The 27402-nt window shown below is 47.2% G+C and overlaps 1 protein-coding gene across 2 annotated transcripts in view; it reads right to left on the bottom strand.

Moving 5' to 3' along the window:
• AP1B1 (adaptor related protein complex 1 subunit beta 1) overlaps positions 1 to 23166 on the bottom strand; it is a 50869-nt gene extending 27703 nt beyond the window's left edge. The window contains exons 1-4 of one of the 2 annotated variants that reach the window (XM_087423992.1): positions 23028 to 23166; positions 6809 to 6871; positions 3616 to 3721; positions 495 to 630 (exon numbers count right to left, since the gene is read on the bottom strand). In XM_087423992.1, the coding sequence (XP_087280118.1) occupies positions 495 to 630; positions 3616 to 3721; positions 6809 to 6845 (279 nt within the window). In that variant the 5' untranslated portion in view covers positions 6846 to 6871; positions 23028 to 23166. Of the gene's footprint in view, positions 1 to 494; positions 631 to 3615; positions 3722 to 6808; positions 6872 to 8190; positions 8338 to 23027 lie in introns of those variants that run through there. The other variant, XM_087423993.1, reaches the window with a different exon arrangement.
• Between the last annotated feature and the right edge of the window lie 4236 nt (positions 23167 to 27402).

Genomic DNA, 27402 nt, shown 5'->3' with positions numbered 1-27402 from the left:
TCCAGCACCAAAACCCTCAGTCTTTCCACTGAGCCACAAAAACCCTCACTTGCCTATACCTGAACATCGACTGGGCTAGGGGAGCTAAGGTTCACACAGAGCTGACAATTCAAGTCCCTGCTTGCTCCTCAACCTGAAGGACAGAAAACGCAGAGAGAAGCAAAGTCTAGAAGGAGAACACCGAAGCTCTCAGACGCTCGCTGAATCCTGACCTGGCAAATGATGCAGGGCAATGGCTCATCCCCAGGGCAGGCGGGGATCAACAGGCCTTGGGCGACCTCACATGGAATGAGTTAGCAGGGTCTGTAGCATCTGATTTTCTGGAGAGAGTGGGAGCCCTCTGCTGGAGGAAGAGGCCCTCAGGCTGGAAGTCTGAGGGCCTGGGAAGGAGCCTCAGTGTTTCTACCCAGGGCCATAGTGCCCCATCCCAGCAGACTGAGGAGAGATAGAGCAGTGAGCACCCATACCCCTCCTCTCACCAAGCTCCCACTCACCTTCACAAAGGTGTTGACGGCCATGATGGCCATGTCAGGCTGACTCTTGGCATAGTTCATCAAGTATAGGTACACCAGCTTCTTCAGCTCCAGGTTGTCTGTCTGCATACAGTTCACCACGTCGGGGAAGAGGGCACTGGAAGATCACAATGGCGTCAGTGTGGGGAAGGCTGAAGAAAACAAGAGGAAGACTTTCAGGCAGCTAATGGAGGAAGTTGAAAAGGCGGGGACAGTGGGTAGGAGGAATGGAGAAAGATAACAGCACTTCCTAGTAAAAAGGAGGGCATCAGTATGCTTTGTTACCATGAACACTTACTGGTAGAAATGGAATCCCAAAGGATGATTTTAAAAGCAAAAAAAGTCCTCTATTCTTTTCAGAGGGTTCAAACATGAGCTCTAAAGCCCATCAGACCTGGTTCAAACCCAGCTCTGCCTCTTGCTGGCTGTATGAGGCTGGGAAAATGCCTCTATCCACTAAGTCTCAGTTTCCTCATTTTCAAGAAAGGGCAACAAAACCCCACTTCACACGGCCCTTGTGATAATTAAAGGAGACAGCATACTTAACGTATCTGGTCCTTGACATCTGGGAGATGTTAATAAATGAAAATGATTGTTTTTCTTCCCCTGATACTTAACATGGATCCTTACATTGGGCTGCTGGTGCCAGAGGGGTGTAGGGAAGCAGGGATGGGTCGTCCTGCTTTCACCACAAGGGCCAGCTCAAGCACGCACTAAGAACCAGCCCAGCATGTACAGAGCGTGTGCTATACGCCAGGCCTGGCGATAAGGGCTTCACATACTTGATCTCATTTAACAGCCCCGAGAAGCCAGGGGATTATCCTCATTTTACGGAGGATAATACTGAGGCTCATAAATGTCAAATAACTGGTATACTGCATAGAACCAGTCCTGACATGGTACCCCAAAGTCCCAAAGTCACACGCCCCTTGAGATGTGAAATATGGTGAGAGACCAATTTTCTGTCTCTGGAACCATCACCTCCCCTCTCAATTTTCATGCTTTTACGGGCAAGGACACTGCAACACGAGACTTAAGAGGTCAAAGTGAATTTCCTGAGCCCCAGCAGGCAGGAGTTCAGCCAGTGCTGGAAGTGACGCATCGCCTTGGAAGGTGACAACCAGGAAGGAGGAGGGGAGAGGAGGAACAGCTGATGAGCCGAGTTGCTCTTTTGGGCTCGCCACATCAGCACAACAAACTCGTTTGAGACAGAACAACAACGATGCTTCCTCTGTGAGGAGGTGACAGGGGTGTTCTAGTTGAAGGAGAGCGGCTTTGTCCTGGAAGGAATCTGACTTGGAAGGAGGCCCAGTTTCCAGCAGACGCCTGATCCCTTTGCCGCTCTGTCTTTAAGAGGTCCCTCTGCAGAACTATTTCTCCTGTGGTGCTGTCAGGAGGTCCTTTGCTGATGGGGGCAATGGGATAGGGTAATCCACAGAGAAGTCTAGAGCAGTGGGAGACTGCCAAGGGACCTGGATGGGGAGCTGCTCCATGCTAGCACCCAGGCCTATGAAGCACGGGGCTGGGCACCATGAGGGCACAGAGGAGAGGAAATGGGCGAAAGCACCCTGGATTTGGATTTCAGAAGGGCTGGGCGTGAGTCCTAGCTCTGCCGTTAACCATGTGACTGTTGAGAAATCACTGTACTCCTTCTTTATCTTGTTTCTTTGGCAGTAAAAATATCATTAACTATAATTTAGGAATTGTAAGGAACTACTAGGGAAACATTTGAAAGTGTTCTGAAGACTCTCAAACACTGTGCAAGTGTTAGTTGTCATAAAATCCAGTCCCTGCCCTTGAGGACTTTACAGTGTGGTGGGTGGGTAAACACAAGTACACATAAGAAGAGGACAGTCTTGGGCCCAGTGGCGTAGTGGTTAAGTTCGTGTGCTCTGCTTCGGCGGCCCGGGATTCACAGATTCAGATCCTGGGCGCAGACATGTGCACTGCTCATCAAGCCATGCTGTGGCGGCGTCCCATATACAAAATGGAGGAAGATGGGCCCAGATGTTAGCTCAGTGTTAATCTTCCTCAGCAAAAAGAGGAGGATTGGCAATGGATGTTAGCTCAGAGCCAGTCTTCCTCACACACACACACACACACACACACACACAAAAAGAGGACAGTCTAGAATTAGGGCCAGGTGACAGGAACACAGAGCAAACGCTGCAGGTTCAGGGCAAATGGCCAAAGTGATGAGGGAAAGCAGCGGGGAGACCTTGAATGGGTTTTAAAAACAGAAAAACGTGGGGCCAGCCTGGTGGTGTAGTGTTTACGTTAGCGCACTCACTTCGGTGGCCCAGGGTTCGCAGGTTCAGATCCTGGGGGTGGACCTACACACCACTTATCAAGCATGCTGTGGCAGGCATCCCACATATAAAGTAGAGGAAGATGGGTATGGATGTTAGCTCAGCGCCAATCTTCCTCAAGCAAAAACAGGAGGATTGGCAACAGAACTCAGGGCCAATCTTCCTCACTAAAAAAAAAAAAAAAAAAAAGGGGAAAACGAGCTGTGTAAATGGAAAAGGGGAAAGGGACAGTCCAGGCAGGGGAAAAGCAGGAGCAAAGGTGTGGCAGCAATTCTACACATGATCTGCTCTGGCAATCAGATGCAAACCAGAGGTTACAAACTGGTGACAAATTTGACAGATCCAATCTGCAGGTGTGTTTTACTTGGACAATGTTAATTTGCAATGTTTATTTGCTTGTTTAATAACATCTGGCAATCTAAAATAGGCAGATTTAAAATGAAAAATCCAGATTTCCTGTTCTTTTTAAAAACCAGAAGACTTGGCCACACCGGGTCCATTTTTTCCAGCTGGCAGCTACCCTCTGGAGCTTCTTACAGGGTTCCTGCCACATCCACTTCATTGCCTGGTGCCTTTTCAACCTAGTTCACTTCACTCACTCCATTACTACCCGACTCCATCAGCATCTGAGCTCGTGACCCCTCTGCAAACAAAACCTTCTGTTTGGAAAGGTTTGTGAAGGCAGCTATAGGAGGGGAGACATGGGTCCCTAGAGACACCCTAAAGGAGAAATCTGAACTGGACCCAAGCTCTAAAGCCTCCCTCCAGCTGCCACCCAGCCCACTCCTGCACACCTGACATCTTTGCCCACGGTCATCGACGCAATCACTTTCTTCACTGCCTCCTTCTTCTTTTCCTTCTTGTCACTGTTGAGCTCTGCCTTCAGCTCGAAGATCTCCCCTAAAAAAGGAAGCACGCATAAGCAATCCATTCCCGCCCTGCCAGGGGGCGATTCCCAGTGCCCAACTTCCAAAAGGATGGAAGAGAAGCAGGTAAGACACTGTGCTGGAGCTGAGGGCAGCGTTAGGCCCTGGCCCTGGGTGGACCACTGTTAGGAGAAGAGCTGTCGAGACGGAAGCTTGGAGGATACGCTGGACTGAGGAGAGGAACCATGGAAGCTCCGAAGGTCTGAGAGACCAAAAGCATAAAGGCAGGTCCTGCTTAGTCAGATGGGTAAAAACACACAGAAGAAAGCAAAGTTCTCCTCAGCCACGCTCACCCAAAGCCTCAAGGTAGTGTGTGACGGGAATCTGGGTCTTAAGGTTTGAAGGGAGAGGGTAGGATTTGCTCCATTCTCACACACACAGGCTTTTCCTGTTTTCCTAGGACCTCCAGTTAAAACAGCTCGCTCAGGGTTTCACTTCCCGAGCCACAAGTGGTTGCTCAGCTCTGAAAATGGGAATTCAGCTGCCCCACGAGGGCTCTAGCACGTAATAAACTGTTCTTAAGAACTTGATGATCTGGAAAAAACAAACAAGGAAGTAGGGTTGTTCAAGGCCCTGGCATGGAGAGGTAGTCAGGACCGTGATAAGCCCAATAACAGGTTACAGAGGGCAGACTCTGGAGTCAGACAGGCCTCCTGCCCTCAGAACAGCAGCAGCCAGCAGTTCCTGAGCACTTCCCTAAGCCAGGTGCCACATTAACTTCTTCCCACGCCTCTCATTTCATTCTCACAACAACTCTGCATTTCTGCCCATTTTACAGACGAGCAAATGGAGGCTATAAGAGGTTTAGTAACTTGCCCAAGAACACACAGGTAGGAGGAGGTAGGGCCAAGATTCAAAGCCAGGTCTGCCAGCTCCACAGCTCATATGCTCAGGCTGACTGAGGACATCCCTCTCTTCTCTGAACATATTTCCTTGTCTGTACTCTCTACCTTGATTGGAGCATTGAATTCTCTCATTTAACACTCAGATGTAAAATGTTTATCTCAGCGCCTGGCACTCAGTGGTCTGCATTAAAGGTGGCCACTATTAATAGTAACTTGCCATGTGACCTTTGTCTTGGATCCCTCTTTTGTAGAAGGAGAGTCCTGGGCTTCCCTCTCAAGTTACTTGGGGTGGGGGAGAAGCAGAGACTATCATGTGGGGGGAAGTGCTGAGGAAGTTCAAGATTGGGAGAAAAGAAAACTAGCAAGCTTTTATCATGACTAAACAATGTGGTATTCACCAAAGAACTTGAGATGAGAGACAGCAAACAAGGTTAATTAAGAACAATCCACACAGCAGAGCCCAGGGCAAGGCCACACTGAGGATATTGCTCAACGGAGCCAGGAGGAATCTGCAGACTTTGCAGTTCAAATTCATGGCTCTGTTGTGCTGAAGGAACACAAGCCCTTCTCCTCCAAGAGACTGAGGTGGCCGGGTCTCCCTCCTGTGGGATCCAACAGACCGTGATGACTTTGACCTGCTCCCTGCTGCAGGGCTGCCCCTGCTTTGCTCAAAGCGTTTGGCCAGATGCAGTACAACTGGCCGTCAATTGATGGATCTAGGCCTGAGTCACCTTGGCCCCAAGAAGGCTGGTGAGGGGATCTGCCTGCTTCTGAAATGTCTCCTTCCTGTAATGGGCCCCAAATCCCATCAATCACCACACCTACCTTCTCAGTCTCATACAAGGCATCTGATCCTCTCCATCCCCGTGCCATCCCCCCAACGCCCCTGGCTCAGGCACCATCATCTCTCATCAGAGCCGTGGTACTGGTCTCCCTGCCTACCTCCCCCCACAGCCCAGCTTCAACCTCTTCAATCCTTTATTAGAACCTGCCTTGGACCTTCCCTTGCTTAAAACCATCACTGACGCCAGATTTGGAACCAGGCATCCCTCTATAGACATTCTCCTCAAAAGTACACCCACAAAAAACCCCACCACTGACATCCCGATACACTTAGCACTAAGTTCACCCCCTCTGCCTGGCTCACCAGGCCCTGCACAACTGATTCCTGCACACCTCTCCAACCTTCCATCACACTCTTCAGTAAGTTGTGCCCAACTGCTTTCCTTTCCCTGAAGGTGCCATGGGCAGAGCACTTGCTGCCCTCCCCTCCCCTCCCCCACAGCCCCCTTTAGCTAGCTAGCTCCACCCAGGGTCCTCCCACAGCCTGCTGCACTTCCCTTATCACAGCACCCACCGCCCTTTAGTGTGATTACTACTTAATAGCCTGTCTTCTCTGCTCAACTGCAAGCAAAGCCAGGTGAGAGACTCTGTTTGTCTCCTCCACTGCACATGGAAGGTGCTCAATAAAAACTGGCTGGACCAATAAGTGAGATGGCTGATGAGGGGCAGACTGCAGGTCCTGGCTCAGATGACCCAACAACAGACTCTTCTCATCTGGTCAGCAAGCATGTGTCAATCTCACTTGGAAGGAAGGAGGGAGGAAGGAAGGGCCAGTCAGAAAGATGCTTACAGGGGTAAAGCACATTTGTCAGCCACTACAACAACCTCCATTTCCCGAAAAGCAGAAACAACCACAATACTCAACAATATAAGACTAGCTTAGCAAATTTCAGTGCAGCAACTCAACAGACTAACCCTGAGTCGTTAGAACTATGGGGAAATGTTTATGATAATGTCAAATGAAAAACAGGATATAAACTCTGACTTCAATCACATAAAATATGGGCCCATGGATAAGGACCAGACACACACACACTTATCACTGTGGGGCTGCTGATAAGATTGTATGCTTTCTTTCCTCTAAGAAAAAACATCATATTTAACAAGTTTAAGCCATGGAGAACAAAAGAGGGTTTTTGCTTTAGTTGGAGCTAATGCTCTTCCCTTCTTGAGTTCTAAAAGAAGTGGTCAATTTCTTACATCATCAACAATTCAATTTTCTGGATCCACAAGGTTAAAGATGCTCTGGGTAATTCCCACCACTCACTTCTAGGCCTCCACCCCCACCCTACTCCCCACCCTTGAAAGGAGCAAGCAGAAGGGTCAGGCAGGGGAAAGAGTAGGACAAGACCCCACAGTGAAATATACAGTACCTTTCTTGGTCGTGGTGAAATATTTTGAGTCAGTCATTTTGGTCTCTTATCTGTGGCCAGACTCTGCAAGATAGAAGAGAGGGGTGACTTTCCATTGTGTTCCATTTCATTTTCAGTTACGGAGCACAGGAGGAGGGAAGGATCCAGCATACAAGTGGCATAGGAAGATAGCTTCTTATCTCTTTACTGGGCAAATGAACTATTAGATAATGGCTGATCAGATTTTGGAAGGGAATTCTGAGGGATTGATCAAATTTTTGAATGTGCATATCCTTTGACCCAGCAATTCTGCTTCTAGGAAGCTCCCCCACAGAAATATCTGCACAACAATATAAGGGTTTTACTGCAGCACTGTCCATAACAATGCATTATTGGAAATAACCTAGCCCATCATAAGAGAATGGCTAAATACTCTGGAAGAGTCCACAGATTAAAAAGCACTCAACAATCACAGTCTCAGATGCCCCTTCATGGTGCTCACTCTGCCCAGCACTGTTCTAGGTGCTTCACATCCCTTCACTCACTAAACCCTCATCACAGCCTCGCGGAGGTACTATCATTACCCCAATACGGTCAAATGAGCTTGGAAAATGCCAAGTTTGAAAAGCTGGGGAAGTTTCTTCTCTCCCCAACGTTTCAGAGCTTCTCTAATGGTGATGTGCACTATTCATCTCTAAAGAAGGCTAGAATCTACACATTGCACACTCTATAGCATTCTCCAAATCTAACTGGCCAGTTTTCTCAGAGCATCTCTGAGGACATCTCCCAGTGCAATACTCACACTGTGAAGTGCTATTCTAAGGCAATAGGACAAAGAAAGTACCAGGGCCCCCTCATTCATTCAATAAACATATACTGAGCACCTGCTATGTAACCTCAATAGTTCCCCTTGGTCAACAGATGAAAGATAAAAGAAGCTACACAGGAGCCAAGTATCCTAGACACATGGCAGAGGCTCCTGGGGTTGTTCTAACATATATTAAGAAGCTATCCCTTCACCGATCCCCTATTACAGCCAGGAGCTTTATACATATTATCTCTTTAATCCTACCAATAAGGTAACTGTTTTTAACCCCATTTTACAGCTGAGGAAACTGAGGCTCAGGGATGTTAAGTAAATTGCAGAAGGTCACATGGCTTGTAAATAAGTGGACTGGGAGACCATCTCAGGTCTATCTGAGCTTAGCACCTGTGCTCTATCAATGAAGGAATTCTGCTTCCCCCATCTGAGAGGGAAGATGGAGCCCTGACAGTGGCTAAGGACTCAGTCCAAAAAACCAGGAGACTTTCAGTGCCACCTTCTAGTCCTTCCTGTTGTTTTAATGGTACAGAAAACCAAACAACCCGAAAAACAGACATGTGAATGGAGGAAATTCACTCACTTTGTTCCTTCTGTTGCCTCTATGGAAGAGACTCAAACATGTAACCCATCAACATCTTCTTTCAACTCATTACTACGGGGGGACGAGATGAAGGTTACCGGTGGGATGGATGTGAGAGATCAAGGATCATTTCAAAAGTCTCTGGAAACAAAGCTGACATAGCTCCTCTCCAGCTCAACTGTATTTTTCCAGGCTAAGCTTGTATTTATGACAGGATGGCATTGGGGCTGTTCTCCAACTGAGACACCCATAGATTTTGTTTCAGTAATCAATGGGAAACAATATGTACTGTCCCAGGACTGCCTTAAATCCTTTGTGGATCCTGTTAGAATAAAGGAATAAAGGCTTCGCTGACATAACAGTTATACAGAAAAAGACACAATTCTACTTTGCTTTGCAAGGTTGAAAAGGGATGATGGAACTTTCCTGTGGGAGCTGTGGGAAAGCACACAAGAGACTGCTGTGTCTGAGGATGCCAGACCCACCATGGAGACTCTAACTAGCAGGTCCTGGCAGCAGGAGTCAGGGCTGTGGACAGATACACAAAGGGAGAACCCACGTCGGCCTGCTCCACAGCTCCATCCATCCTTCCCCTTCATAGCCAATTAACACGTGGCCAGTGTTCAATTGATACTTGTTGAAAGAAATGAAAAGGGAGCCCTGAAAATCCCAGGAGCCTCAGCCTGCTCTCTGACAGCTCTGTTATGTAACTATTTGGCATTCGTTCCCTACAGGAGTTTACTTACATTAAAAATAATTTTCTTTTGAGTACATATAAAGCCATTTTCTTAGAGAAACCTCACAAACCTAGAGGTTCTTTCTGGAGTGCTGAGAATGAGCAGGTAAATGAGATAATGGGATGTCTGTCACACAATAAAGGGCTGCATGGCTTCAGAAGCCACAGGCGTGAGCAAAACCGGCAGAGGTATCCAAAACAGGTTTCCCTGTTTCTCAAGACTAAGTTTAGTCTAAGAAGAGGGGTCAATGAAGGCAAATGGGGCTAAAAATCACAGGCCAAAACAATCACAGAAAGTAACATATAAACCCCTTCACCATTAAATCTAGAAGGAAATCAACGTGAACAAAGTAAAAACTACCTTAGATGTCTAACTTCAGCGCTGCCCAGAAATTCTTCCTTCTCCAGTAGAGGAGGCTGTCAGAGACTTTCCCCTTATCTGCAGGCACAGCACAACATCTGGGGGCCCTCAATTCCCAGAACACAACTTGCTGGCGACAGATCTGTGCTGTATGCCAGGTGGAGGAAAGGGTGGGAAAGCTTCTCTTTCGGGGGATTAAAAAAAGCAACAGAGCTGCAGGGTCAGTAGTTAGATCACCACAGCCACTGACACCCCTACCGCAACGAGCTTTTGATGACACTCTTCCTTTCACAGGTGCTAAGCAACTACTCACAAACTTACACTGCCACCCAGGGCGCTGGCACTGGCTGCCTCTTTTCTCTGCAGCGTCTATTTTGCATATCCCTCTGCAGAGGGCCCAACGGGACTGAGGATGCTGAAATCGTATCCCTCTGAAGTTGTTTCATATACAGGAAATTAAAAGAGAAGGAAGGGGAGGTGGGGAGAAGTGAAAATGCTTTTGCAAAGTCACCCCAGAGCACAGATCTAAAAAACCTCACTTCACGGTGAAAGATCAACTGCACCTTGTTCATCTACTGAGGGAGGCTATCTCCTTGTGTCCTTTCTCTGTAGTTGCCGCTTAGATGTCAGCACAAGAGAGATTTTTCATTCTCTCTGCAGGAACGGAAAAAGCTCAGACTTGTAGATGCCACAGGAAAGACGGGTGCTTTCCCTGGCACTGCTCAGCTGTCCCCATACACTGTATCCCTACTAATGGAGGCCAAAGGGGCTAAGATTTTGATGAATCTGATCGTGTACATGAGCCATCTTTGGAAGCAGGGAGCCAATTTAGGCAAGGAAAAACTTAGGGTTTGGATTCCATCTTTGGAAGTGGCAGGGTGCATTAAAAAAAGCAGTAATTGGAAGGAATTTTTGGTTTGGAAACTGCTCTGGCCAGTGTGATGAGTCACTCTTGCTAAGGAGACAGCATTCTGGGCTGGGATACCCCTTAATTTCAGTATCTATAGGCCAAGGAATGCCTCAAGGGGATGGCACAGTCCAAATTAAAAGAGGGGCACACCTGGAAGGACTGGTTTTGTCTTTGAGGAGCCACTGCTGCTGTCCCTACCTTAAGTCTACCTTCCCACACCCATCCTCAGAAGATGACTTTGATGCCACAATCCTAGGACCAGTTCCTGTTAATCTCACTTTTTTTTTTTTTTAATTCTATTGACATGCCTGTTTCCCCCTGCCACTAGGCTTAAAGAAAAGGGACTGAGTAATAAAGCCTGAAATAGAGTAGTTTTCTAGAATTATAAAGAAGTCCTTGGTGAGAATCACTGACATACTGGCCAGGGACAAAGATGTAATGTAATCTAAGAATGGAAAAATGAAGTCCTAGGAAGAAAAGGGAAGGGGAAAAAACTCATAAAAATATTCCCAGCTGACTTTAGATTTTAGCCACTGGAGTTAGGGTTACATTTAAGGGAAAAAAAAAAAAAGACTTCAACACTTTTCAAATCTTTGAGTCTTCACATATCTAAATGTAATTTTATAAACAAGAGAAAGAATACCTTTGTGTTTTGAGCTCATAAAATGAATTTAAATCTGCAAGAAATACATTAAGAAAATGAGTATTGAGTATATTTCAACTTTTCTCCAAGGTCTCAAAATTGCTAATAATAACAATAATAATTTTTAAAGGAAAGAGTACTGAACTGAGGTTACAGTTTACTTCATCTCTGTAATTCAACTTCGCCTCTTGAAAATGGGGATCTCACCACCTGCTGCTCTACTTACTTTACATATTTCTTCTGACAGAGAATAACGTGAGAATGAAAGCACGTTGATGAGTATAAACATCAACACCGTAAATATGAAATTCTAGAATAAGTAGAAGAGGATGCTTCTAGGTGGGAAGGACTGACAGAAGGGGGCACGAAAGAACACTAGGGTTGAAAGAAATGATCTGTGTCTTCTTTATCACGTGTGTGAGGGAGAGTGGCCCTGAGCTAACATCTGTGCCAATCTTCCTCTTTTTGCTTAAAGAAGAGTGGCCCTGAGCTAACATTTATGCCAATCTTTCCTCTATTTTGCATGTTGTCACTGCTACAGGATGGCTCGATGAGTGGTGTAGGTCCACACTCGGGATCCAAACCTGTGAACCTGGGCTGCCAAAGCGAAGTGCGCCAAACTCAACCACTACACCACCAGGCTGGCCCATCTTGATCCAAACTGTACACTGGCCACACTGTACACTTGAGAGCTGAGCATTTCACTTGGTGTAAACTATACAAACATTAATTTTTTTTAATAACAAAATAAAACCCAATGCTGCAGAAGAAAAATAAAACACTGCATACTCCAGAAGAAATAAAGCCTTTCTGAGTATGACATAAAATCAAGAAGACTTAAAAGATCTATGAATTAAATTATACAAAAATCAAGTTTTGGGGCCGGCCTGGTGGCGCAGTGGTTAAGTGCGCGCGCTTTGCTTTGGCGACCCGGAGTTCACAGGTTCGGATCCCAGGCGTGCACCGATGCACCACTTGTCAAGCCATGCTGTGGCGGCGTCCCATATAAAGTAGAGGAAGATGGGCACGGACGTTAGCCCATGGCCAATCTTCCTCAGCAAAAAGAGGAGGATTGGCATCGGATGTTAGCTCAGGACTGATCTTCCTCACAAAAAAAAAATAAAAATCAAGTTTTCCTGCATGGCCAAGAACATAATAAAAAAACAAAAGACATACGATAAACACACATAAAAATATTTGCGTCCCATTGCAGACAAAAGCCTCTTTTCCTTAATATATGAAAAGTGACTACAAACAGGAGAATGGCAAAGGATGTGGCCTATTCACAGAAAACGAAGTACAGTGGTTTAAGCTTGCTTATAATAAGAGAAATGGAAACTGAAATTACAATGAAATACCATCCATCAGCTACTGGATTGGTAAAGACCCAAAAGTCTGATAACATTCCATGTTGGTGCTGATGTGGGGAAATAGATCCCCTCATATGATGCTAGTGAGAGTCTAAATTGCTACAACCTCTACAGCAATTTGGCAACAGCTACCAAAATTACAAAGGTATTTACCCTTTGACCTAGCAATTCTGCCTCTAGGAATTTATTCTATATGTACAAAACTATGTATACACAGTTATTCATGTAGCATCCTTTGCAATAGCAAAATACTGTAAACACCTTAAATATTCTTCTATGGAGGACTGGTTTAAAAAACCATGGCACGGCTTATAGACATACGGAATACTATGCAACTATAAAAAAGAACGAGGCAGTTCTAAATGTGCTTGTATGCAAAGCTTTCCAAGATATTAGTGAAAAAGGCAACAAGCAAAAGTATATGTAGTATACTACCATTTCTATTAAAAAGAAAAATATGAATATTAATAAAACATAAATATCCATGTTTGCAAATGCATTGGCTATCCTTGAAAGGGTAAACAAGAAAAGTCAACAGTGATGTGCTCCAGAAAGGAAGCTGGATTACCAAGGGATGGGGTGAGAGACTGATTTTCCATCCTTCACCTTTTTGTATCTCAGGAATTTTATATCCTGTGCATGTATCACCTCTTTAAATATAATGCAGTTTAGAAAACAACGGTGCATCTATCCAAAACACTGTTCCCACTCCTGGGCGCATCCTTCAGTCTCGGCTCCAACACCGCTGCCCCAGAGGAGCATTCTCTGGACCCAGGGAGGCAGAGGCCTCCCCACATTTGACTCAATCATATCGTGGACTTCTCCACAGCCCTCCTCAAGACTCTAATTTGTGATCTGCCCTGTTTAATGCTGTCAACCCAGTGACTGGCACTATGCCCGGCACATTCCAGGAGCTCACCAAATGTTTGCTGGCAAAACAAATGAAAAGACAGGTTCCCAGAGAAGCTAAAAACCAAGGGCTCATAACAGATCAAGACAAGAGGACTCCCTGATGAGTGCCAGACAGTGACGACTGGCAAACCAGGAAGATAAGGCTTTGCAGTTAACTTTCAACAAATATGGCAAGGCTGATCCAATGCCAAGATGGCTGCCAAGAAATCTAGCCTTGCTACCAACAGCTGTGTGACCCTGGGCAAATCCCCCCATCTCTTGGCCTTACTTTCTCCAATTGTCAAACAAGAGAATTCAACCAGATCAATGGCTTTTCAAGTCCCTCCTTGCTTTTAAACTGTTTAAAGCAAGAGTGGAACTGCTCTGGTTGAAGTAAGGGGTAGGGGGCCTAGAGCCTGGCTCACTCTACTATGCCCACCTCTCCCCCTCCTCATCAGGAGCCCTTCAGACAACCCATAGTTCCATGGAACAAACTATTAAATGACAGATAAAGCCCCTCCCACATCTCATGTTCTACGATTCTCTGCTAGATGAGAAACCCATTTCCTCACCAATGAGTATTCTTCCTGGGTTATCAAACAAGAGGAAATGGAGCATGATCATTCTCAGAGCATGACAGAAGATGTTTCCAGGGGGACAAAAGAGAAAATAAATTCAGAATGCAGCCAAGGCCAGCAAACCTTATTATGTCTTCAGTAGGAAGGAAAACAGTAACAAGCCAAGCAATTCCCCAAATGGCCAGCCAATGGCCAGGGAAAGGACTTTTCTAGTCTCAGGGCAATGATTCATGTCAGAGCAGCCCATGCTCTGCAATTGGATGAGAAGCTTTAAGTCAGCAGCACTAACATAGCTCACTGCACACCATTGGCACTCAACGAATTAACCAGTCAGACAACCAGTGTTGTGAGATCAGCTAGATAAGCGGCTTTAGGAAAGGAAAAGGGGAAAGAGACATTTGAGGTCTGATCCAGCTGCCAAGACCCATCTCTGAATTCGAGCATAGTCGGGCAGGGCAAACTGATCCCTGAAAGTCTGTGTTGGTGACTTTCAACTTCAGTGCTGAAGCTGTCACTGTTAAACCCTTGCCTGATGAACAGCTTTCAGAAACCTGCTCCAAGGCACATGCCAGCTCAAGGACAGTCAAGACTAAGCTAGGAAGAGTGAATAAAAGAGGCTAGGGTGGTGTCACTGTTTCTTCTTCATTTGGAACAGAAAAGCCAAACTTTGATCATCCCACACGTTTTGTGGTTTCAGTTCCTTCTCAAGGGCAGAGATTGATTTATTTCACAAACATTCCCCTACTCTGTGCTGTGGATTATGTCCCTGATCCCATGATTTAGAGTTTAATAGAGACAATGATTCTACTCAAGACCCAGTAATTCTACTCACCATTCCTCACCTGTCTGACAGTCTCCTTTTAAAAAGGAAAAGGTCCTCACAGGTAAGTACTAAACAGACAGGGAAACAGGTAAAGCCAAATCGAAGATTAAAGTGAGTCAGCAGTAGAGAAACCAGATTTCTCTGTTTCTCAGTTTCTCTCTGAGACAACATGGTCACCAAACAAGCAAACCACACACAGGCTCTTTCAAGTCAGCTCAATAACTATGAGAAAATAAGCTGTGTTCTTTGGGCTTGGCATGAAATTCGGAATGAAGGTGGCAGTGGTAATATGATGGCAAATAGATGTGCACTATGGGCCAGGCACTAAAGAGCTTCAAACTTAATCCCCACAGTCATCTGTAAAGAAGGGACTGATAACATCACAAGTTGGCAGATGAGGAAACGGGAGCCCCGAGAGGTCAAGGCATTTGTCTGGAGTCACACGGCTAGAAAACGGTAGTGCTGACACTCTATCCCTGCCCCATAATGAAGTCGCACATGTCCCACTCTGTCCAGCGAGGCAACTCCTCCTCTCTGAATGAAGGAGAAATACACACTCTCTAGGCTAAAGGGTACGTGAAATATGTTGCCACACATCCCTCGAATGTTGAATTACAGGTTATTTTAGGGCCACCCAATTCATTCCTGGACAACAGGAATGTCAAGTTTGGTAACGTGCCTAGCAAACGCCTGCCTGGAGGAGTTCGCCGAGTTACTGGCCTCCTGGGATTTGGACAAAAATTGATTAGTCAAAGTCAATCTCCTGAGACCCACTAGCAAAGCCTCAAAGTGAAAAGGAACTAAAGGCAGGCAAATGGCACATGCAAATGTTCTGATATCAGCACCAAGTCTCTAGAACTGAATTCTAGAATCATGTGCCAGTTCTCAACTAATCTACAAGCAGTAATGTGTGGAAAGATCTGCTGCCGAGAAAAAGACAAGTTCCTCTGGAATGGAAAAAAAAATGTAACAGGGGCTTCTTCTGAACAATCCTTAAATTAATCAAGATGAGAAGAAAGAGGCCAAAGCTACAAAACAAAGCTCCTTGTGATCTCAGTTTTCCCATCTATATAATGGGAACACTTTCCGAAAACCTATCAAGTTTTGTGGCCATCCATTCAGCACGTATAACAGTGTGAAGCATCGTTGGCTCCAAGCCTGGGACTGTGCCGCACACGGGAGCAAGCACAGAATAGACAAAGGACAGTCTTTTCCCACAGGGCGCTTACAGATTCAGAGGCCAGGTAAAGGACTTCAGGTGAACAGCAGAGTGATCATGCCCTGCAGGTAACTGACACCAAAGCTCAGAGGAGGAGAGTTCTGAGATAGGTGGAGCATCAAAGGAAGCCCTCTTAGATGAAGAGGGGCTTGGCTGGACATGAAAAGGTGCATCAGATTTGGAAAGGGAGGGGCAAGGGTGACATGGAGAAGAATCACAACAACCAGCATAACAGGGAGTGAACTGAGAATAACTAAACCACCACCAACACTGGCTGGGGCTCAGGCTCTGTGCTCAGTAATTTATAGCCCCCGTCTCATTTAATTCTCAAGGTAACCTATTTAAAAGTGAGGAATTAGAGACACTGAGAGAAGAATAACTTATCCAAAGCCAAAACAAGCATGCGTGTTCAGGAGTTTGTGAGACCCCCTGCCTGGCTGAAGGCAAGGACTTGGAAGGGAAAGGAGCTGATGAGGTTAGGCAAGGAAGGATGAGACTCAAAGATGGCCTTGGACGCCAGGGTGCTGGACCCTGCTGCAGAAGATGCAGTGATCCTATCATATGACAAATCTCATGCTGACAAGCACTTGACACTGCTGATCACTCCCTCCTCCTCGAAACACTTTCTTCCCCTGATTCCAGAATGCCATGCTCTCTGCTCTCCCGCCTACCCCACTGATTCAGTCTCCTTTGTTTGTTCCTCCTCCTCTCCCTCTCCTTCAACACTTGAAATGCCCCAGGGCTCAGGACTGGTACCTCTTCCTTTCTCCACACGACACTATCTTGCTTCATCCAGTGTCACAGCTTCAAGTATCATCTACATATATCCAAACTGCCTAACTGTCATCGCCACTTGAATGTCCATATGGCAACAGGCAGCTCAAACTTAACAAGATAAAAACTGACCTCTTGCTTCCCCCTGGCCCCCAACTGTCTCCTCCCGCAGTCTTCATTATCTAGTTACTGCCAACACCATCTTTAACAGGTTCTCAGGCCAAAAACCTCAGTTACCTTGACAACACACACTCTCTCAATATCTCACATCTAATCTATCAGCAAATCCTATTGGGTCTACCGAATCTAGAAACACAAAGTGACTTTTCACCAGCTCCATCACTACCACCTGGCCCCAGGCCAACAACCCCTCCCATTGAGATTGCTACCAAAGCTGCTTCCACACTGCTCTTGGCAACCCGTCTCAGCAACAGCCAGAATGATCCTATTACAGTCTAGGTCAGACACCAGCACCCCTCTGCTCGAAATCCTCCAAGGGTTCCCCATCTCACTCCGAGTAAAACCCAAAGTCCCTACCATGGCCTCATAGCCTACAAGGCCCCGTATGAGATGCACACCCCCTTCTGTCTCCCTCACCCACACCCCCTCCCCACCATTACCTCTTTGAACTCTTCTCCCACTGTTCTCCCCACCACTCCCTCAGCTCCAGCCATACGGGCCTCTTTGCTGATCCCTGAACACAACAGGCATGTTTCCACGTCAGGGCCTTCCCATGTGCCGTTCACTTTGCCAGGAAGGCTCCTGCCCCAGATAGCCTCATGGCTCAGTCCCGTACCTCTTTTATGTCTCAGCTGAAACGTCACCTTCTCTCTGAGGCCTCCTCTGACCACTTTATTTAAAATTGTGCACATCCCCAACCAATCCCCTCCACTTCCTGTCCCTCTTTCCTCCTTTTGTTTTTTCTTCAAAAGGAAAAACAACATAGTATCAAATGTATATTATTTTTTTCTCTCTCTATAATGTGAATTGTATGAGGAGAGATTTTGTTCGTACTGTATTCCTAGCTCCTAGATGGTACCTGGCAAACAGCAGGTGCTCAATAAATGTTTGAATGGCTAGTACTCAACTCTCCTGTCAGGGACATTTCATGTTTTGTAAGCCAACCTCAGCTGGAGTGCAGCTTCCCAATGTTCCACTCCCAGGGTTTGCCAGGATCAGAGCTACATCTGTTCCGGCCGTCAAGCTTTTTGAACAAAATCGGAATTGAAAACACCCGACCCCCTAGCCCATCTTACAGCCTATAAATGGAAGGCAAGTAAATAAATGATAAGAGAGAGAAGAAAGGCAAAGGGAAGACTATCAGGTGGCAACATCTCCAATGGAGGAAATGTTCAGGCCACTTCCTTCAGTGAGGCCAGACCACCATCCCCTGCTCCCAGGCATCAGCTCAGGGACCAGAACTGCGAAAGGCAGGGGTACAAATGCTGGGGGTGGGCTGAGGAGGGAGCTCTGACACAGGCTATGATGTGAGCACGGCTAGGCCCTTCCCTCTGCCTATAACCCTCAAGGCCCCCAGGCCGCCCTCTGTTTTCCTCTAATTGTGAAGCTCTTCACTGCCTTTGTACTTGCTGATCCTTCTCCCTGGATTATCCTCACCAGCTTCTATAGTGGCTGCTCCAATTTATCCTTCAAATCTCAGCTTAGATGACATCACTTCAAAGATACCTTCCCTGCACGCACTATCTCAAGTAGGTATTTTCTGTCCCTAACCCCTAGAATTCTTACTCATATACTTACTCATATATTCCCACACGCCAGAAACAGATCCACATGCTGGGGATGCAGGAGTGAATGAAACAGACAAAAATGCTTCCCTTTATGGAGCTCACATCCTAATGAGGCACAGAGACCATAAGCAAGATCAATAAGTAAAATATATAGTATCTCAGATAGTGATAAATGCTGTGGAGAAAAAGAGAGCAGGGAAGGACGACACAGAGCAGGGCGGAGGGTTTTGGGAGGTTGAAATTTAACCAGGGTGGCCACAGAAGGCCTCCTTGAGCAGGTGACAGGTGACATTGTCTGGGGAAGAGCCTTCTAGGCGTAAGAAACAGTGAAAAGGTGAGAGTGTGCCTGGCCTGTTTGAGGAACAGCAGAGAGGTGAAGTGGCTTGAGCTGAGTGAGCAGCGAGAGGACAGTGGGTTGTGAGGTCAGAGGAGAATGGAAGGGGCCTGACAGATCAAGGTAAGGACTCTGACTTTCCCTCTGAGCAAGCTGGGGGCCACTGACGCAGGAGTCCTGAGATCTGACTTACATTTTAACAGGCTCTGGCTGCGATGCTTGCTTCTCTCATAGCTTATCAGTTTTTCTTATCATTACATTTGTTTTCTATTTCTTCGTCTCTCTCTCCCATTAGAATGTAGTAGGCAACCCAAGGGCAGAAACTATGTCTGGCTCGTTTACCTATCATCACTCAGCCCAGTGGCAGGCACAAAACAGGGCTGAATAAAGACTGAATGAATGAATGCTGGACTTAGGAAGTCTCTGTCCTCAGCGTCTCAACATCCAGCCACCCACCCCTTAGAGATCAGAGAATGAAGACCACAGAAGTAGACTCAACAGCTGGCTAAAATGAAATTTTGACATTTCACTCTCAATATGCTTAAGACCCTAAAAACAATTAGGGTGTAGTAAAAAGTATGTGCCACTCAAGTCTATTCCTCTAGAGAGCTCAGCTGTAAGGAAAGTTTTCAGTGCTAAACGTGAACACTGAAGGGTTGGTTTTAAAAGTTTTGAGATCTGACTTCCAAATCTACCATCTTCCCGCTCAGGATCCACAGAGATGGTAACCTGGGTGATCAGTGACTAATGCATCCCGCTGATGATCAACTTGGGGCATTATGGAGTCAATCTTAACTAGAAGAGGCCTCCTAGCTTCAGGGAGACCCTCTTGATGGAGGTCAGAAGTCAGGCCCAAGCTGAAAGACCCAAAAAGCATGAGACTTAGGCATCTGGACCCACAGCCAAGCCTCTCCTGAACTCCATTAAATAACAGGAGACAATCTAAGAACAAAGGGTTGGGAAAGGAAAGGTGGCCACAGAGGCTCTCCTGGAGTCTATACAACTAACAGGCACAACCATACGACAACTGTAAAATGAGAATTACACATTATATACCTGACTGGTTTGTGAGGCTAAAACAAGTCAATACATACAAAGCCCTTAGCACTGCCCAGACCACCAAGTGCTTGATAAACGTTAGCCACTGTTACTACTACACAGGGAGAGTGGTTACCACCAGCACCTCCCTGCTGCTTCCCAACCCCCAGATCTCTGGAGGCCCTGAGGCACTCTGGTGGCTGGCTGGGTGGCAGCAACAACAGTTCAAGAGTAGTTAATCCCACCACTGGTTAGATTTCTCCCTACCCCCCTGTGGTGACATGAGGATGCGCAGGAGATCACCTGGAAAGTGCTTTGAATTCCTCAGGAGTCAAGGATCCCTGACAATTCAATGCAATATTCATTCATTCATTCACTGAGCATTTACTGAGCACCTACTATGTGCCAGACATTTCACCAGGTGCTGGAGACACAGACAGTTATGACAAGCCCTCTCCAAGGATTAAGAACCGTTTGTTTACTTAGAAGACAGCCAAGTAAACAGACAATGATAACCCATTATGATCAGTGCCACAGGACATCAAGGAGGGGCATCTAGCTCAGGCCTGCAAGGTGGAGGGGATGATCGGATGGGAGGCACCAAGTAGTGGTCCAGCAAAGAAGGGTGTGGGGGGGTGTGTATGTGACACGAAATGGTGTTCAGGCAGTGAGAACAGCACAAAGCAAAGACACAGAGGCATAACGAGTTAGGACTTTGTAGAAAAGCAGCTGAGTTTGCTTGGAGCTTGGGAGGAGGTAGAAGTGTGGAGCAGGAGAGATAAGGCTTCCGGAAGAGCCAGGCAGGGGTCAGAGCCCAAAAGGCCTTGAATGCCATGCTAAGGAATGTGAGTTTTAGCTTGAGGGCAACGAGGAGCCACTGATGGATATTCAAGCAGAACTTTTTTTTTAAGGATTCTCCAACTGCTCAAGTGGTATTTTCTCTCTGGAGTTATATGTTTCTCTCCGTGTGAAGAGAAAAAGAACACAAAAACCATTTCTGGGCTGTAATAATTTATAAGTAACCTATCTTAGACAAAAAGACTTGTGCAGAAAAAGAAACATCTTCAAGTTATAGATGTTCCCTCAGCTTTCAGAAATACACCAAAGTGCAAAACCCATACCCAAGCCATGTTTGCTCAGTGTCAGCACATCAGGCTTTGGTGCCAGGCATGCGGGTTTTCTGGGAAGTGAGCAGTCAAGATACGCAACAGTTTCAGAGGATGACTAGAAAAAGATGAAAGTCCAAGCCGAAAGCCAGCAGGACCAATGGACTGAACTTGTTCTGACAAACTTTTAGGAAGTGAAACGAGAAGGGTGGGAGAAGTCCTGTGTACACAAAGGTCTCTGTCTGCGGAAGGAAGTAACACCCCACAAACCAGGGTAGACAGCCTTCCTCAGACATAGACCCTCAGCAGGCATCAACTGCCTACGATCAAGGCTCCCACCGCAACATTAACAGGCTCTGCACAAACTTCCTCATCTAACCCCCACACGCACCAGTGTTGGGAGGAGAGGGGGAAGGTGGTGATCATTATTTTAGAGCTGAAGTAGAGGCCCAGTCTAAGTAAGTTGTCTGGGTCCCACTATCACGAAGCTGCTGAGCTGGGATCAGAACCCAGGGCTGAGCGAGGGGGAGAAAGGGAATCTTTTGCGTGTACCTCTGAGCTCTTCAGGTTGCTCAGGGAGAAGCCTCTGCTCAACCCACACTCAACAGATAATCTCTACACAACTTCTGAGGGATCTGATTCTTTGAAACTAGTGAAGCTGCTCTTCACGTCAGTTTTTAAGAGGTCGGAGGAGCCTGGTGGGCTCAACTCAGGACAGGGAGCCAGATGCTCTGAGCTCTGCTCACGTTCCTACCATTTGTGACAAGTAGCTTCATCTCAAATCCTCCCTTGGAAGGATGGGGATAAGGTGACAATATTAAGGTTCTGTGAATTCAATGGAACTAGGAGAACAGATCATAGAGTTAAAAAAAAAAAGGCACTACAGTAATATTTACATCACAGCTTTCTTCAGAAGCACGTGGAAACCTTCACGAGTTCATTAAGGCTTACAACACCCAAGAGTGGGTAGGAAGGCAGCAGGTCTCCCTTGTGCTGCTCTCAGGGAAACTGAGGCAGAACTGGAGCTAGTGAATGTCTGCAAAGGAATAAGGCTCAGACTCACAGAACCTAGCCCTCCGGCCATCAAACCACCTCACCACCTCCCAGGCAAGATGTGCTTTCCCTAGCCAAGAAGCCATGGGGCCTGCACTTTTCTCAGAGAGACACAGACCCTTCCCTTGAGAACGTCCTTCAAGAACCTAGGGCTACAAGAGCCCCTAGAGGTCATGTGGTTCTTCTCTTCAATCCAAAAGGAATGCAGCTCAACTACTCTCAAGAGAGGTTCTAGATACTCTCAAACTAGCTTCATGGATAGCCTGCTTTGTGTCTCACAGTTCCCAATAGTCAGGAAAAACTTCCACGCTTGCCCTGAAACGTAATCACTTACACCAACAGCCTGCAGGATTGTTTCATCCTAAAGAAAGTGAGTCAAATACCCCTTATGAAGACTAGACGAGAAGCAATAAGCCTACATCTTTACATAGATGCAAATACACATAATGGCTAAAGATATTATATAGCCCCTTCATCCCAACCTTGCTCCAGCCTCTCTGCTGTCTCTGCACTTTGCTGGTCTCTGCAAGCCGGGGTAGAAACCCTGGTTCTTGTCTATACTACCTGATTGACCTTATACGTGTGATTTAACCTCCCTGTGCCACAGTTTCCCCGTGGATAAAATGGGGATAACAACCGTAGCTACCTCACAAGGGCTGCTGTGAAGTTTAAACGTGGCACTGTACTAAAGCGCTTAGCACAGCGCCTGGTACACAGTAGGAGCTCAACACGCAGCAGCTGGCATTTTCGTCGGTGTTTTTAGCATTATTACAGGTGTCCCCAGCTAACTCGTCCGTGGGGCGCCAACGGACAGACCAAGCCCCAGCGTGCCCCGGAGCAGGCGGCGTAGGGCTGTTTCTTGCAGTTTTTTTTCCTTTTCGAACCGTGGCAGAGAGATAAGGCCGGAACGAAGAGGCCCCAGGGGATAAGTGTGAAGGGGAAAACCGGGACCGAAGAGGAGCTTCCCCTGCGGCCAGGGGCGGGCTCCGCGGGGCCTAAGTCTAGCCGTCTCTCCGGGAGGGCGCCCCAGGTGGGGCTGCGGACCTGGGGCGGCTGGGCTGCGGGCAGCGGCCAAGCGGGTGCGAATGAATGAACCCGCAGTCCTTCCGCCTCGTCGGGGCCCGGGAAGCCTCTCTCGCCCCTCCAGCCCCACGTCCTCTCCGTGACCTCTGACCCCGCAACGCCCTCACCTCAGACCCCCGCCTCCCCGCCCCACTTCTCCTCCAGCCTCGTCGAACTCCCCGCCTCCTCACCCGCAGGTCCGCACGGCTCCCGGCGCCACAGCGCGGCGCGGCTCGGCAGGAAAATGTCCGCGGCCTCCTCCCCCTGCTCTCCCGGTGCGCCCGTGCGGCCGGCCGCTCGAGCCCCGCGGCTGTCACCTGCCGGGCGGAAGTGAGCTGCCCGCGCGCGGGCACTTCCGGTGGACGCACGGCCTGGGGGCGGGGTCAAGGGTGCGACCCGGGCGGGGGGGTGGTGCCCGCGGGGCGGGGCCGACCGGATTAACCTCTCGCCGGCCGCGGCGCTGCTCCGCCGCTGTCTCCCGCAGCGTGGTTAGGCAAATTAGCCCCCTCACCGCTAAGTAATTTCGCGTGATGGAGATGGAAAAGGTCGTGGAGACTCTGAGGTCCATCTCCCTTCTGTTATAGACGGGAAAACTGAGGCTCTGAGAGGGGCAGGATTTTGCTCAAGATCACTTACCGTATGAATGGAAGAGTCAAAACTAGAGCTGTAAATCTAGTCTAGCGCTCCCTGCCCTTCAGTGCAGCCCTTTGGGTATTCCACGCTAGAGGTGAAAACATCGCACTCTCCAAGAACTTCACAATATCCCATTTCTCCTTTTGCTGGGTCTGCCACGACTTCAAGTGCAATAGCCATCTCACTCCCGGCTCTGGTACTATTAACTTTCTTCTCCTTCTAGATAATTTTTGATCATCCCCCGTAAAACATTATTTTATTGCTACTCTTTAAAAATGTTTTACTAGGAAAATAATATTTGCATTGTAGAGGAATGGCAATATACTAGCAAGCAAAAAGAAGATAAAAAATCATCTGCAATCCCACCGCCCCGAGACAATCATTTTTAATATTTTGGTGAATATCCTTCAGGACTTGACATATCATTCAGTATTTTTAACTCACTAAGATGTTGGTAAAGCTTTCCCAAAACAATAAATACATTTCTGTTTGGTGCTTTCCAATACCTGCATGGTATTCCACTGTATGGATGGTATCACTGTTCTCAAAAACAATCCCTACAGTTGTACACTTAGGTTGCTACCAATCTTATAATATTATAAAACTTATTAATAAATAAGCTTGCAAAGCCAAGTCTGTATGTCCTGTCTAATCTCGATATTATTGTTTTAATATTCAATGTAGTTTTTATATGTTTAACCTGCCTCAAATCCTTTTTATAAAAGGTTTTATTTTTAAATCATTATAGACTTACAGGAAATTGCAAAAATAATACATAGGGTGCCTTCACCCAGTTTCCTTCAATAGTGACATTTTATATACTAGTAGTACAACATCAAAACCAGGAAATCGGCATTGGTATAATACCATTAACTAAATTTACAGACCTTATTCCATTTTTAAATCCTTTTCTGAAGTAGGCAGAAAACAAATAGAGTGATTTTGTATGCATGCGTCATGTTCCACATGCTATGCACAGCTGTCTGGAGGAACCACCTTTCCCTAATGATCAATGTTGGCAAATGCCATCAGCCTCAATGAAAAACAAGATTTCACTGGGAATGTAACATGGAAAGAGAAGGATTATCTAACAAAACAAACCAGCAAACCTAAAGGTACCAAGCTGGAGAGCTTATGTGAAAGTGGCAAGTTGGTGGTAAAAGCAGTCAGAGCTTTAAGAGTTCCAAGGAGACAGAAGTCACAGCATCAGTTTGCTCAAGAAGGATGTTCTGGGGAAGGTGGCATTTGTGCTAGGCCTTGCCCAGTGAGGACAGAGTTGCAGAGGCTGAGATGGAAAGAAAGGGCAAACCAGAGAGGTCAGTGCAGAGACAGGAAGGCAAGGGAGCCAGACGTCTGGGTCCTTCAGAAAGCATTTCCCAAGCCCCTGCTCTGAACCAGACCCTGGGCTGGGTGTTGGATAGTCACACAGGTGAGGCAAAGGCCCTGCCCTTGCTGAACCATCAGTTTGTCCAGGGAGGGTGACAGAGCAGCAGGCACAAATGTGGTTGGTGCTGTGATAGGGGAGGTATTGGGGACTATGGGAGTCCAGAGCAGGCACTGAAGCTCCCCCTGGGGTTGGAGGGAGCAGGGGAGGTGTGGACAAGTGGGGGGCATTTAATATGAAATTGCAGAACAGCAATGGATGTTTATGGAGCACCTGTAGTGTGCTAGGTGGTGCACAGGGGGTCTCATTTGCTCCTCACATCAGCCCCATTTTATTTGGGGAGTGGAGGGGAGCTGCAACTCCAAGAGCTGAAGTCAAACAATGTCCGAGTGGCAAAGCTGATGGTCTGGTCCCAGAGCCACAGCATACGTGCTCTCATAAGTCCCACTCATTCACCTAAAATATGTCTGTGCCTCTTACCTGAGCCAGCCATATTGGAGATACAACAGTGAACAAGATGTGGCACAACCTCTCCTTGGGAGAGGAACAATTAAAGGGGCAATTATAACACAGCCCAGAAGGACCAGGGATGTGCAGGAGACTTGGGCACCAAACTCATCCTGGGAAAGTCAGGGATGGCTTCCTGGAGGAGGTGACATCCAGCAGGAACTGTGAAGGATGATATTACTACTACTAATAGTTACCATGAAGAGTCACTGTGCTAGGCTCTTCCCCATATTAACTCACTGAACTCTCTCAACAATTTGGGGTTCTGTGACTGTCCCCAAGTAAAGATGAGAAAACTTAGGCCAGTGGGCAGAGCTGATTTTCCTCACTTCCCTGTAGGCCTTGGCCTCCTCTCTCACAGCTCAGCCTGGCAGAAGAGCTAAAAATATAATACTAATAAGAAGAGGCACAACTCAATGCCAAAGGCTGAATAATTACAGCTTGCAGAGGTGGGAGATGGAAGCAGGGAAGGGGGGCTTTCAGGGGGCTTCCCTCTCTACCCCCATCTCCAACCCAGCTGGCCACACTGCCTGAGTCACACTCACTGTCCAACACTGTCTAGAAAAGTCCCACCTGGGGCATGTGTGGCCTGCCTCAGACCTCTGAGCCCCTGGCCCAGGAGGAGCTCTTTGCTCCAGGATGGAGCAGAGCCAGTGATGGCCAAGTCCACTTGGAGAGAGAACAGACTTGTCCCAACAGATATACCATTACTAACAGTAATGTCACCTCCTGATTGGAGGAGGAAGTTTTTAAACTTTTCTCCAAGTCCTATTCATTTTCTACCCTGCCCTATTGAGCTGGCTGATGACGGACAGGCCTGTCCACCTCTTTGGGCCTCAGTTTCTCCTTCCTGAGAACTCTGTACCCAACATGTGCCAAGCACCATTGTATGCCCTTGACACCCATCACTTCATTTAACCCTCACTATTCCCAAGAGGTGGGCACTATGGAACTCCCACTTTACAGATGAGCACACTGAGGCCCTGAGAAGCTAAGGAACTTTTCCAACTTCAGGAGGCAACAATGGACCAAGCTGAGAGGCAAGGCCAGAGCTGAAGACTGCAGGGCCCATGCTTTCCCCCTCATCCCACCCTTACCTGCCTCATGACGTTTAATCCAATCAGAGGAAGGTTGGGAGTTCTTGTGGTGTCAAGAAATGACCGGGGACCTGCTGACACACAGAATCTCAGAGCATGTCTTTCCCACCCTCCATCCAAACGGGTGCCTAATAAATACACGTTGAACAAATTAAGTGGTTTTTTCCATCTATGCCCACTAGAGGGCGCACTGGTGACATTAACTGCCCCTGACCTTTCGGTGTAAGTGTTGCACAGGCAGCCGATAGCATGCCTTTCTCCGTCCCAACCTTCTTTCTAGATTCTTCTTCTTATCGCTATTACTCTACTTCAATTTATGTTTGCTTTCTGTTTTTGTTTGTTTTTTTTGTTTTTGTTTTTTTTTTTTAAAGATTTTTTTTATTTATTTATTTTTTCCCCCCAAAGCCCCAGTAGATAGTTGTATGTCATAGCTGCACATCCTTCTAGTTGCTGTATGTGGGACTCGGCCTCAGGATGGACGGAGAAGTGGTGCCTCGGTGCGTGCCCGGGATCCGAACCCGGGCCACCAGCATCGGAGTGCGTGCACTTAACCACCAAGCCACGGGGCTGGCCCTGCTTTCTGTTTTTGTTGTTTTTATCTTACAAACTTCTAAAAGTTGCCTCAGATCCTTTCCGGAAGGAGGCAGGAGTGATTTTGTCTGTACCCTCACTAACAACACCAGCCCCAGACCTGCTGAGGGTGGGCAGCTCCATATCCTTCCCGTTCAGGTGGGACCTGGCACAGACTCCAGGGCAGAGGGGCCTAGAGGCTGCCAGGGACCTCTCCTCTGCCTCCATTCTTTCCTGCTGCAAATGCTCTCATTACACCATCCCTGGTCTTCCCAGGAGCAAAATTCTGTTCACTCCCCTGTGGCCCCAGTTCTGCCATAGGCTGCCTCTTGAAGGGCTCTGCTCTCCCTTCTCAGGTTCCCCTGAGAGGGCTGA

Source organism: Ceratotherium simum, chromosome 35, assembly GCF_057802395.1.
Source record: "Ceratotherium simum simum isolate JZ-2026a chromosome 35, ASM5780239v1, whole genome shotgun sequence".
Taxonomy (NCBI): domain Eukaryota; kingdom Metazoa; phylum Chordata; class Mammalia; order Perissodactyla; family Rhinocerotidae; genus Ceratotherium; species Ceratotherium simum.
The sequence above is the reverse complement of the archived record's forward strand: the minus strand, read 5'-3'. Positions and strand labels throughout refer to the sequence as shown.